Source organism: Ceratosolen solmsi, unplaced genomic scaffold (assembly GCF_000503995.2).
Source record: "Ceratosolen solmsi marchali unplaced genomic scaffold, CerSol_1.0 scaffold35, whole genome shotgun sequence".
Lineage (NCBI taxonomy): Eukaryota > Metazoa > Arthropoda > Insecta > Hymenoptera > Agaonidae > Ceratosolen > Ceratosolen solmsi.
In genome coordinates this window covers 7,147,826-7,162,931 of record NW_011948423.1, presented here as the reverse complement: position 1 = coordinate 7,162,931, position 15,106 = coordinate 7,147,826, and the positions used below count along the sequence as shown (strand labels likewise).

Here is a 15,106-nt window from a genome sequence, read left to right as displayed (position 1 = left end):
CTCGATCCTTTGGATTATATATTTTTCCAACATTCCTCCCGAGTGACGAGCGTAGCTTTTCCTGCGCATGTCCGGAATTGTCTTTTACTGGGTCACGGTTGAATCGGATAGATTAACAATCAACCGCACCTTCGTTATCTCGCTTATCTGCATACGTACGACAAAAACGTATTCAATGACAGTGTACACACGCGGCAATTATCATATCAATTTCTTTTTCACATTCAATCTCGCGCGTCTTTATTAACAAGCCGTGACAGACACTTAGCGCATTTGATATATTCGCATATATATGCATAAATAAACATTCAATTAAAAGATAATGATACAGCGGCTTTCAAAATTAATAAATATCAATTATATATTATAAGGCTAAGGCTATAACCACTTACATAGCGAATGCGCAAGAGTGTTGAGTGTAAAGGACAGACGATAGGTGGCGTTACGTCACAGCAAGTAGTTCGATGATAAATTTAAATTTATATACACACCTACTTGGTGCACACATGCATATATATGAATTACTTATTTCTTTTACGTTCATATTTTTTGTCATTTTGTTTTTTTTTTCATTTTTTTTCTGTTTTCTCTGTTTTTTCTGTTGTTGTTTTTTTTTTTTTAATTTAATCAAATTTGCGAATAATTTTAACGCACACTTATCGCTTATCAAAGTTCTTCCGGATTGAAATTTTAATAATTTTAACGTATTCTAAGTTATTTTAACGTAAAATATTTTATAAAATAATGTTTATAAAATATGAGTCTAAACGTTTGCCAAATTTCAAAGTTTCAAAGTCATTAAAAACATTTAATAACTCAAACGCAATGATGTTAAATCTATTTTTACTTTCAGCAGTACGTAAATGTATTATGTTTTATTGGCGTTCGAGTCTATTTGTCAGGGGCGTGCTTAAGCGAATTAAACGTTAAAAAACAATTTGATGCTTCGTCCTTGGAATATATGTAAAGTAGGTAAAATGAGAAGAATAAAAACAACAAAAAATTAAATTTTTCTTAACACGATACAGCTGCAACTTATTAATTAGCCCGTTTATATATTATTTAAATTAATTCTAATGTTATAAAGTACGATAAAAAAAAAAAAAAAAAAAACCGGAAAGGAAAGGAAAAGAAAAAAAAATCCTCTCTCGAAAAAGTGAACTAAGAGTTCAAAAATTCATAAAATTCATCAAATTACTTATACCCAATGACATTGCAAGAAAGCATAAAAAGTTATGTTATCTTGGTATTATTAGAAGAACGATAAAAGTAAAAGAAAAAAAAAATCAAAATACCTTATTTTGTATTAAAGAGAAATGTATGGAATTTAAGCAAATATTTAAACGTAGCTCGAACGCGCATAATCATTATAAACGAATTATTCTAAATATTTGATAAGAAATTATCTAAATAAACATAAACGTAATTTTTCGCTGTACCGCGTATTAGCCTACTACCATGGAGAGAAAAGTGTATTTTTAAAAGTTTAAATTCAACTAAGTAAAGTGCCCCCTCGAACTTTTATCGAGGCTGCCTCTACTATATATTACATGGAATTTTTCAGCCTCGTGCGAGTTTCTTTTTTAACATAAATAACATCTCAAAGCTATTTTTAAACATTATCTTCAATTTAATGTTCGGGCGATTAAAATACCGATTAATCAATAACAAATAATCATTTCCTCGATTTATGGCTAATCTAAAAAATGTGCATTACACGAGGAGGTTAGACAAAATTCCTACGCGCTCGCTCGACTCATTCCATTCTCCCTTGTAAAAACGAGCGTATCGGTTATGCGGTAATTGATAAAATTTCATTTCAGCAGACAATAATTCCTTTATAGAACGCAGTCGCCAACGTAGCGCTGGAAAATTAATTGCATCGCGCGATAATACGGCTGCTAAAAAATAAATAAAACTTTTGTGTACAAACTGTACAGCTTATTAAAGGCGTAAAGAGCAATTCAGATACGTCAGGGGCCATTTCGTCATGTCTATCTATCTATTTTGTGCGCCTAACGCTCGTGATGCTGATCCAGTCCTCGACCCCATCCCCCACCATCCATCCCCCGTTACACAGATATTGCGAATATGTCAGAGAGGGGTGAACGTACGACAACGTTGTGCAATCGTCGTCAAAGGACGAAACTTTTCAGCCTTCCGTTCCCGCAATCTTATTTAAACTGTGAGCACTTTACGCGTGCGATTCGTACCGCCACTCGGGAGCGCAATACCCGACAAATAATACGGAACGTTCGACCTTATCGACTTATGCCGCGGGTATCCACGTACGCGCGTCACGACCAGTACGTGTGGATAATGTCTTTAGTCGCACACGCTAATTTCGCTCCTACCTTATCGCGTGACTCTTTCGCTTCGTGTATGCGTCGGAACTATTCTCTCTGCCGATCTACATTACGATGCTTATTCGGCCTCTCGCTCCTGAAGGACGCGAGTCAGTCCAAAGGTTGGCTGGGCACAATCCGGGAGTCGGGCGTGCGCGTGGCCACGAGCTGCTGCCTCCAAGTCAAAGTAAAAAGCTCCATGGGGCTTTGGATGGGTGGGGGTTAGGGGACGACGCGGTCCAACTCACGCGGACCCTCGCCCTTTTTCTCCGCTCGGTCTGGCTCTCTTTTAGCCGCGTGACGTCACTCCCTTCATCACTCAATAACAGCTGTGCACGCATCTGATTTAAACCTTAACTACGTAGCGCACGAAAATTTGTCGATTTTGTTCATCCGCTCGAACAAGGCTTTTTCCTCTCGGCCTTTCCGTGGCGCTCGAGCGACAATTAGCCGCGATTATTCGCGCTTCTCTCAACAAACAAACAAAAAAAATTAAAAAAAAAAAAAACGACTCGCGCTCGCTTTTGTCATGTATGAGTGCATGAAACCGCGGACATGAAATGACTTTTTCCCAAACGTCATTCAAGGTTAAAAACTTTAATGCTGACAGGCGGACGACTACGGGTCGAGCTGAAAGTGCTGTTCATATGGCTCGATACGTCGTGTATTTACGTCCCTTCTCGTCTCGCACTTAAATTGCCGAATCGCCGATACAAAATCCTTCCCAGGCTGTGCCATAGATCGCCGACTTCTTTCGGGCTACTCCCTCGATATGTACAAGGCATTAGATATGCGCACTGACGCTATCACTGCCCATGATGTTAAATAGTTGTCAACATAAATGGCCAGAACGTGCCTTGTCAGAGGGACGAGTTTCGACAAGATAGGAGTTAACCGCTCTGTCAATTAAATGAATTTTCTTAAACGATGATGCTTAAATGCCGCTTCGGTAAACGAAGCAAATACAGCGTCTCTTACGTTACTCATTTTCTCTGTAATAACAATGAGAGGGACGTTTGTGGATAAAGACATTAAATAAAACAAACAAGTAAGCAAATAAAAAGCGGTTTTCATGCAATGGCCATAGACGAATGGTCGTTTCTCGAAAAATTTGCTTACGTGTAATCTAGAAATTTATTCCGCTCATTATGCCAAGCATGTCTTTACGACATCGGAAATCCATTAAGATGGCAAAGACATTTCCCCTTAAGAATGCGAAACTCGTCTTAGCGAAGACGAGTGAATTTCTAAAAATTATCTGACCGAAAGACTTGCTGCTTTTACAATAATACGCCCAATATTCCTCATTATGGACATTTTATCAAATTAGTTAATAATCGCGTTAATTCATTTCTTTAGAGGTTTCTTCCTGGCGTAGGATTAGTCGGATAACAGAATGTATCGAAACTTGGGCGACAATCGACAACAGCAATAACATAATCAATGCTAACGTAAACTCGCTAAATCCGTTATGCTTTATGCGAATTTACCTTGCACTGCATAATTTACGTTATCGAGTGTTGTTTTAACGAAACACGTTTAGGTGACACAATAAATTGATGAACGTACGAGCACGACAGTGCTCTCGTGTGTTTTAACGACTCCGTCAATTTTACGTTCTCCATTTACTTATCTCTTAATTATTTTCCATTGGCCATTTAAATCAACGTAGATGTCATAGATGAAGAATCCGCGCGTTTAAACGGAAAGCCAGCGTTTTTGAATAAATATCATGAACAGACTGTGTCGACGATGTCGAAAATACGTGTAAGGCAAAGTATGCGCAGAAAACGAAAAGCATCATCGTAATAGGAAAGTTACAAATCCCATAAAGAAATCCCTCGTGCATTAATATATCTTCCCAGTCCAACTAATTCCATAAAAACACAAATTACGAAAAAAATAATCATTTTTAGCGTGTTACACCCCCCCCCCCCCACCACGCGCACACACACACACACACCTTACCCCTTACCTTACCTAACCCCCTCACCAACACCCACACCCACACCCACACCCACACCCACACCATCACACGTGCCCGTCTCGCGCGACACTCGACCTATACGTTTGCGTACACGTGTACGTGCACGTGGGCGGTGTGCGCGAGACGAAGGAGCAACGATCCGAAGACTTGCAAACGGTGTCTGCGACTGAGATTGCCGCGATTTAGATTACGACGTTCTTAATTGCTTTTAGATGTCGAGGCAGCGTCGGGCGACGACGAGTCGTAAATGATTGTAAATTATGAAAGAGGCCGACTCAAATTTCAAAACGTTTTCTTCATCAGCCTTAAATGGTCGCGGAGCGAGTGATTTACAGCGTATTCCCGAGCCGCCCTGATCGATTACACCCTAAGCTCTAAACAAAAAATTCAACGGAAATTCACACTGCAAAATTGCAATCGATCCTTAAGCATTCGATTGGCAAGCCTGGCTCACGCATGGCCCACGCAACTTGGGCAACTGCAAATTCGGCTCCCACAAAATTCGCACAATCGGCTCTGGCCAACGCGCAATAAGTCATATCCGACGGAGCGAGATCAAAGTAAATTTGTGAAAAAAATTAGAAGGCCCAGTTCTTCGTGACCCTCCTCCTCGTATTACGAAGATTTATACGAAGAGATACAAACAAAGGAGCATATGGACGTGGTTATTGCCTTGTGTACGGTGATCGTTCATACAAGTGCCTGAAAGGATCGAGCCGTCGGGATAAAGTCCCGACACCCCCGTTGACTCCTTGACCCAGCCCCTCGTCTCTGAGCTTTTATATACGCACGGGACACGCGAGGGGGTGTGGCGTGACAACGCGGCAAGTTAAATCGTTAGGCTCGCCTCGAGCGAGGGCGCGTTGATAACACGAGACCCCGGGAGCTCGCGAATTTTGCGTTGGCGGCCCCGAGCCGGAATGCCGGCTGGACGCTGTCGATTCGCGAATAATCGAGCCGAACGCGCGCCCAAGCCCACGACTGCTTCAGCTCTCGGACTTTGATTACATTAGGAAACGCCATTCCCATTATCGTAATAATAGGGCCAAAACATACTTCGAGTCGTTGTGAAGGAAAAGCAAAAAAAAAAAAAAAAAAAAAAAAAAAAAAAAAAATAAAGAAAAACGAAAGGAAGAAAAAAAAACGCAAACAGGAAATAATAATAACAATAACAAGAATGAAATATAATTAGCGGACTGGACTTGATTTCGCTGTTTTTGATTTTGATTTTCAGTGAGGGCAGAGAGAAGGTACGAGTATCGTTATTGGGACCCACTCCCTTTCCGTCGACGCCCGGAGTTCTTCTACTGGAACCGATAGGGCCTCCGATAGATATCATGGCAGCTAGTCCCGCGGAACTTTTAACCGCCCACACGGATCACACAGTGCCGACGTATCATACACAAATCAGGTAATTCGCGTGGATTATTTCATTCGTTTGTTTGTTTCTGTGATTTTTTTTTCTTTTTGCCCAACGAGGGGACCTGGGCGAAGTGTAATGGCACTAGAGACGCCCAAGTCCCGGTATTCATTACTTTGTAACCAATTCGTGACGTTGACGAGGAATTTTGCGCCTAAGCGTGAGCGTCTACGTGGAATGCAATTGTTTCAACCGTCGAGCTTCCGTCGAGTCCTTGTGCGATTGAATTATTTTCCCGTGGTGATGGGAAGAGAGGATTATAAAGGATGCGGGCGATCAAATAGAGAAGTTGCTGCGGGTGTTGCTCGAAGCGTGTCTTCGGAGATTGGTAGTCTCGGGTAAAAGTGCTATTTGCCGTGGCGGCTACGTGCGAGCGTAGTGTGTCGAGTATAAAATCCGGATGTTCTAGAGCGCTTAAACGCTCGCGCTGCATGAAAAGAGAAGAGCGCGCGACAAGTTCGGCTTAAGTGGTTTGCGGGACTCTGTCACGTCACCAGGCAGGATGTTACGTTGCCGGAAGATCGTTTCTTTTAGGGCTGACGTCGGAGCGCAAATCCAAGCGGCCCGGACTCTCGGCCCGGCTTTCGCTGCTTGACGTCGCGCCGCCATTGTCATTACGTAGGGAATCACGGCACGTATGCTTGAGATCGGGAGTAAAAGTGGAAAAACGAGGAGAGCGTCGGGAGAGTCGAGAGAGCCGGGAGAATGGAAATGAAAGCAAAATACGAGGTTGATTGAATGGGAGGCGATCGGATCGATGAGGGCGTAACTAACGGCCGTGGCCCTTTACTGGGAGCCGCAATCACGGAGCGCAGGAGGAATATTGGCGGAAGTCGATCGAAGGACGAGCTCGTCGGCAACCTACAGAGACGACGACACTGACACCGACGCCGACACCGACGCCGACACCGACGCCGACGCCGACGCCGACGCCGACGCCACTATTATAGTCGCGCTCGCGTTCGAAGTCCGGAGCTGGGAATTTTTATCGGATCCGATCAGGCGGTTATATGGACGAATGGACGCTCGATTTTCAAACTTATTGAGTGAGCACAAGATTGCGATTATAATCGCTGGATGGATTCGTAAGACGTGGTTTGAACGTTCCGCTTGGGCCGATAAAGTCCGTATTCCGTAAAATTTAACATATTCGTTGCAGAAGACTTTTACGAGAATTAACTTGGCATTTAGCAGAAAGTTACTAGTACATTAGAATAAGTTCCACTGGTTGAATAACCGCCTTCTTCTGCTAAATAAATTTTTATATTTTTTTTTTTTTTTTTTTGTTCAATTCATTCTTACGACGCTTTCAAACAATTAAGCACTTTCATTTAATAGAGATCAATAATATTGCATTATCGATTTAATCAACCGAACGATAACATTTGCTCGATATATAGAACTTTCGTAATATCTCAAATGGATTATGGATTGCTGATATTGGCATACGATATATCCATAAGTAATAAAAGTTATATCTTGAAAATCAATCGATCAATAAGCGAGTTGGAAAGAACATTATTTGTAAAATCTTATTCCACTGATAATACAAAGTGACGGAATTATTTTGCCAACGTTGTGTAAGCACTGTTTAACTCGAACTTTTAATCTTGGCTTTTATTTGTGCTATAATTGTTAATAATGCATTATCTTGCTGGTTGATGGCCGGTGATGGCAGATCTTGGTATTTTCAGGCGTCGAGGAAGCGCTAAGGAAAGTAACGTTAATTCATCGAGTAAAGTAGCAAAGATTGTTGTGGAGAGTAAAACACAACTATATACAGCTAATGAAAAGATTGATTCTTTTCTTCCTCCTATTGGGCCTTAAATACCGAAACGGCAAATTTATGCATTAACATGTGGCGTTCAATAATTGCTCATTGCACACTTGATGATCAACAGGGATATACACGGAATACCGAACAGACTATAAGCCCTTTTACTTGTGCAAACAAAAAGAAAAGAAAAAAAAAAGCTTGATACGCAATTAAGATGAACGTACACGTCGTGGGCGCTTCTTGAAACATAAGAAGCAAAAATTTCACTCCCTCGGCTGTAGTGAAGAGGGGCTTCTTATTCCGCCGGCTAAACAAGCCTACGGATAAGTCACTACGAGAGAGGAAGCTTAAAACGCGAAAGTTTTCAATTAAAAAGCGTACTGTGGGTCATTTAAAGCGGCTTTCGGCCAGAGAGGAAAGCGAACGTCAATGCAAGCTACGACTACCGGTGATCTAAACAAACAGATGTAATGTGAGAGACCACGGCGGACCTCCGGCGTAGTCCACACAGTCGGTCACTCTCGTCTCATTCTCGGTTGGACGCAAGAGTGGCCGGGGGCGAGTGAACGAAGCTACGGAGCTACAAAGAGCCGAGAATGAAAAGAAAAATGAATGAGCGCGGTCGGGGCAGAGAGGCCCGAGGTTGCGGGCGATCCTGGGGGTGTCGCCGCCGGAAGCGGCGTCGCGACGCCATCCACGGGGTTGAGTAGGGCAGGGGAGGAGGCCCGGCTAGATGTCGGATCGATATAGAGGGCAGATATAGCGTGGGCGAGCGACGGAGGCGCCGCTGACGGGCGAAAGCTGCGAAGTGCCGCGACGCCTTGGCAGTCGCGCCGTCGGCCGCGCACCGACGTTCGCTCAGTACCGAGAGTCGTCACCGCGGCGAGGCTCTCTCGAGGATGACCCAGTTGGCCCCCGGGGGCTCCGGCCACGATGTAAGCCACCTACCGAGGCGCGGGGCCAGCGCTTGCGCAAGCGGCCCACCGCCTCCTCGCCGGGAGTAGACGCCGCTGACGAGGGCCGACGACCGGGACGCCGTCAATGATAGTCCGCGGGGGCGGTTCGCTGGTATCGTGACCTGGGCTGCGTGATCGGGGCCAGTGGACTCGATTTGCGCCTCGCACGCGAGTGCACCGGCTCCTTCGCAGTCGCGCCGTTTCCTGAGATGCAGCGGAGCGCGTTATCGACAACTACAAAGAGAGAGAGAGAGAGAGAGAGAGAGAGAGAGAGAGAGAGAGAGTGAGTGAGTGTGCGCGCGCGCGCGCGCGTGTGTGTGTATGTGTGTGTGTGAGAAAGAGAGAGAGAGAGAGAGAGAGAGAGTAAGGAAGTATGAGAATGATATGGTTGTATGGGAACGATGAGAGGGGGGAGGGGGTAAATCACGTCGAGCTTGCAAAGCAGTGATTACGAAAGCCACGGCTAATCAAGTGGACCTTTTTTACGGTTTCGAAGCTATAGTGAAGGCGTGCCTGATTGATTTAAACGAACGAAGCAACGCCGGCAAGTGCATCGAGTATTGGCTGTTATTTTTGTATCGGCTTTGTATTCAAGCGATCCCGATATTAATCAGCGCCCTGGATCCCCGAAGAGCTACTCACGCTCCTCCTCGAGCTTACTGAGCGATACCTAATTAGTCCCGAGTGTATTCTTGATATTATAATTATAAATTCGAGTTTAAAAAAAATTTTTTTTTTTATTTATTTACTTTTTTGGTTTGTTTTTTAATTGATAATCAGATGTATGGCGGCGAGTTCAATATGCGGGTACGCTCGCGCGCATACATTTCACGTACTATGGGTGGTACAAGCAAGTAATGGAAACTAGGTCTCGTTATTCATTAATACGTGCAATATAAGCGACATTAAAATCCGACTGCGAGCTCGTAAAATCTTTCGGATCTTGACAAAAGTTCCATAATTACATATATATATATATATATATATATATTGTAAAAAAGTACAGATATAATTAATCTCGTGTCTTTTCGTTGTACGTGTAATTGATTATTCGCATCCCAATTAAAATTGTCATGGAAACAAACCCGCTCAAAAATATTCGCTACCAGTTGAGCTGTTTTAACGTCGGAGTACAATGAGATTCGCAAGAATTTCAAAATGTTATTAGCGGTGGTTAGATTACAGTGTGCTTGTCACTCATCGAGTTACCCTCATCGAGTCGTGACTGTAGAAAAAATGTCTTGAAAAAATGATCACGGTCCGAGAAAAATGCCCGCTGTCTCTATGCTCTATTGACCGAACGAACTACTATTTGGATCGTTCTGCCAGCGCCTCTGCGACCACGTCCGTTACTTGCAAACAACGAGGTTAATTTGCCTTAACGCACCCTCGCGCTCTGCCACTCAACGTCTATTGCCCTTCGCTCGGTCCCACCAACTGCATCGCATACTCTACGTGTTGCCAGTTCGTCAATTCGCTTGGTTTTGCAACCAGAGTTGGTTAACTTTTGAGTCTTGGCGGCGACGTAACTCTACGACGTCCTTCTAAAAACTCCGCTCTTAACTCCACGCCGATGCCATAATAAAATTTATATATAGATTTTTCGAGGCCCCAGCGACTGGTAAATATCGCGGTTTAATATTGCCTGGTTCTCCCACTTCGATTCTTTAATCGTTCGGCCTCTCCAAGTCGCTCGCGAAAGAGCGGATTTTTCCCCGGAGTCTAATTTTAGCGCAAGACATTTTCCATCGATAGAATTATCGACCGGAACAGCCGCGCGCATACGGAAATACAGCAGCCGTGACCTACATTTATCGCTATAGGGATAACCTACCCCAACATCTAGAGGCTGCAATAGCCGATCCGACTATCTCAGGAAACATCGAATCATCCCTTTCTCGCCTCTCTCGCTCGCTTGCAGTCGACACTCGTCCGGCCATCGGACGATAAAAAATGCTGCTCGATAACGCTGTCAAGATATTGTAAACAATGTGCCGAGTCACAACCACCTTCATTGCAAATATAAATATATAAAACAACCCTAATCGAAGTAGCGACATTGTTGTTGTTTTTTTCACACAATGCAGCCGACAAACAATGGATTCTAATGAAAAACAATGGTACCGCGCAGTCGATAATCTCGTATGCCGAAGACGAGGTGAGAGTGGCCAGCGAGCAAGATGGAAAAAAAAAAGTTCTCTAGCCTTCGGTGAATACCGCTTCATTCGCATCGACTCTACAATCCTCTTTCCAGTAAACGAGAACAAGTCGATCTTTCGCAATAGCTGAGAAGTCCCGTGTCCCCCCCCCCCACCAGTCGCGAGGCACGTGCGTCGATGCAAGGTGGCGAACGACGAAAGTGTCGCGAAGATTTTCGCCTGGACGGCGAGCATTTAACGATTGGGCCCCGTCACATGACGTAAGTGCTTCTTACGAGATTCGTGCGACTCTCGTGCCCATTAACGGCAATAATTCGTCCAATGGAAGTACGTGGATACGTGCGAGCTCGACGATGAAGAAACATCTAGGAATCGATATCGGGCGGTTCGCGAGACTTTGCCTCGCTATCTCTCTCTCTCTCTCTCTCTCTCTCTCTCTCTCACACACTCTCCTCCTCCTCCTCCTCCTCCTCCTCCTCTATGGGTGCGCGACGGTTCTTGTGAGAATCCGAGACGAGCGTCTTACCAACTCCCCGCCCGACCCTCGGTCACCCAATCATTCGACTTTTCTGAAAACGCAGTGTATGCGGTAGACGGGAAAATATTGCCTGCCGCTACTCCTCCGCCCGCGGACATTTAACAAAGAAATGCACCGACGACTTCTTTCATTATTACGAGCTGCGCGTACAGCTTATCGACGCTTTTACAATACCATGACGTGTTTACTCTTCCGTCCTTAGCGAATAAAACCTCTCTATCCTCTCTGATGAGCCTTCTATTCTCCTCGATCAGTCATTTTTATAAACTATTTTGGCGACGAAGGTCACTTTTCACTTTAAATTCCCTCGACAATCGATCTTTACACTCTCACAAATATCCGGTAACCATTATATCGCTCTAATTTCCCCTTACGCTTTTCCACTTCCAGTGTTCGGGCAATGCAATAGGCTCATCGGCATTGATCATTGGATGGTGAACTAATAAAAGTTCATCTCGATAAAGAATGCTAATGTGCTCTCCAACGTGCCACGCGCCGTTAAATCTCCCCGACCAGTGAAATAATCTGTTAATTGAGTTGATACATGGACATCTTCTAAAATCGTCCTACACGAGGATCTTGTGTAGTTTGATAGGTTAGAAGTTCGAAGCCTCCGAAAGCTTTCTTCGAAAGCTCGCTCGATTGATTTATTACTTGAGAATAAATTTCGATTGCGTATTAAATGTTATCACGTCCAACACGACAATATTAAGATGCAATTGACTCTGCTTTTTAGATGATATAATAAGGTATTTATTAGTCTATATGTTCTCATTGAGCTATTAAAACTAATTTATACTGTTCTCTCTATTTTTAGCTTTTATATTTCGCACTCATAATTAAAATTTAACTCGCAATTTAAATGTCAATAAATCTGCCAAAACGTATTATAATACGTCGGAGTTTGTTGAATGAATTTTCTAAACTTTCGAGGGAAGAAAATAAGAATCTTATTAATTTTATTATCGTACTGTGTCGAACGTCATTTGGACATTACATGGTATTTCGTATGCTACTAAAGTTTGAGAATTCGTAGCTTGCGGTAAAAAAATTTCATCGAATAAAAAATGACGCCTTGGCCAACTTTAAGCACGTAACTTACAAATCGTTTTTATTAAAATGTAAACACATGCTAAAGATTATCCGCAGGTTTTGATTTTGCTTTACACTCGTTTGCGGAAACATAAATAAACCATAGTAACATTACATGTAATTTTAGGATTATAATGAATGAAATAAATAAATAAACAATGCAATTCGCTAGATTAACCAAAATGAAAATACGGTGCGAATGTCATGTCCCTCGTATTCAAAAGCTATTGGGATTTTAAATGCCAAAACTGTCATTCAAAAAGTCAATGTCGGTTAGTACGTACTGTTTGTGTGCGTATTTCCGGTGTTGACGGGTCGCGTAAGTCAACCAACTATTGAAACAAACATATACACTGTGGGAAAGATCGATAGAGATACCGTCAGACTAGCATTCGTCGAATTATTTATAAACTATTTCTGTCTCTGTAGTGATTTGTTTCTAGAACGCGCGAATAAACGATATTAAGATATATTGATAAAGATTTAAGCTTAAAATTATCCTCGCTTATGAGGAAATTAGTCGATGAAGGGAAACCAAGCCTTGTGCGCCACTTCATTCGATCGTGCTATTTCACTCGATGGTATATAAAACTACTCGGGACATTTAGTTTGCAACCCCGAAAAGTAGGGCAGCAATCACGATTGTCCTCCCATATTTCAGTGCCAATATATTTAAATGCACAACGACAAAAAATAGTCTCTAATTACGGGCATGCTAGGGAGGATCCTCCCTCTTCACTTCTCAATCTCCCCTTCATATTCACCAATTTTATTGCCTAAAATGTTTGCCTACTCTTCGTTTTATAATGCCTTTAGTGTGCATAGATGCAACTCCAAGCCTTATGTTGGCAGCAATCGAGTTAAGTGACGACGCGTGCAATTTTCACTTAACGCGTATACAATACTTTCGACAGTCATCGAGCTATTAGCAGTTAAAGTAGAACTTACAAAACTTCTGGCAAAGCTTATCGAACTGTCTACTCCCTCCTTTACCTCGCTGCCCCCTTTGTTATATTTTTTCTTTCGACATTAGAATTAATCCAACTAGACATTTTGTTTATTCGAAGCATCGGGCTTGCGTTGGACGAGCAATAGCTAATCCTGCGATATCCCATCATTATACTCGTACACTAATTTTAGTATTATCAATTGCTCTGCTTAAATTAAATCATAACGCGCGCACATGCGCACATACGTCTATTAATTAATTAACTTATGCATATATATATAACATTATCATTAATTCGATATTTCATACGACGTTTTTCTTCTTCACCATTGCTCGGCGATAGCTTTACATTAATCCAAATTTCACGTACGTGTGTCAATAAAGAGTAACGTTTGTAGACGTTGCTTCATCTCACTTTAATTGCCTTGAAATCGTGCTAAGCGGACTTTCAAAGGAATGGGATGGGAGGAGGGAGGCAGCATTTAATCAACGACGTCGATCGAGAAAATTGACTCCAAATATTAACACTGAACATTGATGAGAACTCGTCGAATCGATAGTATATTAAGACTGCTCTTTCTCTCCCTCTCTCTCTCTCTCTCTCTCTCTCTCTCTCCCCTCTCTGTATGTATGTGCGTGTGCGTGTGCGTGTGCGTGTGCGTGTACGCGCGTACGTGTGGGGTCAGGGCTTAGCACCATCGGTGCGAAATGGGTTACATGCGCCGTATACAAGCATCGAGTGATGTGGAATGCTCGGTCTTGCACTTTCTCTACCTCGTCGAGGCGGCACTCGCATTAAAGCCGGAAAAAGGGAATTGAAACGTGAGTGGGGAGACGCGATTAGTCTTATTAGTAGATATTGTTTATTCCAGAGCGCTCGCCTTAATCATCTGACTTAGAAATTTAGATGGCAGTTGGGAAATATTCATTAGCGCATGGCGATATGTGCCGATGATCGACACGAGGTGACTGCTCACTGAGAGGCCATTCCTCAAAATTGCTGAGGGAGTTAGGAAGGGTGGGAAGTGCGCGCGTTCGCCAATGAGAGGAGGAGGCTCGATTGACGTTTGAAACGAAGCGGCAAATATTCATGACGCGTCGTGGTTAGCGGTAAAAGCGGTAATAGACGCGAGTAGGATTAATCGTAGGCCGAGCACCTCGAGCGACGCCCATCGAATCAGCTGGGGAGCAGCAGCCGGTACGCGAGTGCCGCCGCCTCACGAGTCGTCTCCAAGTATCGCTTCGGCAATGTGGAAGTATAAGAATTCTTTTCAGAGTTGAGATACAAAGAGGAGGAGGAGGGGGAGGGCGGAGGAGGAGTAGTAGCAACAGCAACAGCAGTAACAGCAGCAGCAGAAGCAGCAGCAGAAGCAGCAACAGCAACAGCAGCGGCTACGACGGTGGGGGTGGCGGCGGTGCCGGCGGTGGCGGCGGTAGCGGCGGCCACAACCGCGGAGAACGGATAAGAGACGGAGTCGAACGAGCGGCAGCTGGAGTGAGGGAGAGAGAGAGAGAGAGAGAGAGAAAGTGTGTGCGTGTGCGTTTGTGTGTAAGCGGAGGGGGCGGTTGGGCGGGGAGCCGGAGAAGCCGTAAAAGAGTTCCCTCGACCGAAATAACCACGTGGAAGGAGGATGAGCCGGTACTGCTGGTAGTAGCGCGCGACGTCTCCGCGAGATCGGCCGCCTCTTCGACAACGACGATAATCGTCGGGCGGAGGCGGAAGTGCGATCGATCGGCTGGGATTGCGAGGGGCGCGCGCTAAAGACGGGACCAGGAGTGCGAGCGCGCGAGCCAGGTGTCAGTGCGCGGACGTCTCGACTATGTGCGACCGGTAGGACTCGGCTGGAGCCCCGGCAGGGAGAGGGGGGGGGGGGAGAGCGCTG

At 44.1% G+C, this 15,106-nt stretch overlaps 1 protein-coding gene across 2 annotated transcripts in view; it reads left to right on the top strand.

Moving 5' to 3' along the window:
* The window catches only part of LOC105362274 (uncharacterized), a 28,347-nt gene that overhangs the window by 3,662 nt on the left and 9,579 nt on the right, over positions 1-15,106 (top strand). For both annotated transcript variants that reach the window (XM_011499673.1, XM_011499674.1), the window contains exon 2: positions 5,567-5,743. In XM_011499673.1, coding sequence (XP_011497975.1) covers positions 5,670-5,743 — 74 coding nt within the window. In that variant the 5' untranslated portion in view covers positions 5,567-5,669. The remainder of the gene's footprint in view (positions 1-5,566; positions 5,744-15,106) is intronic.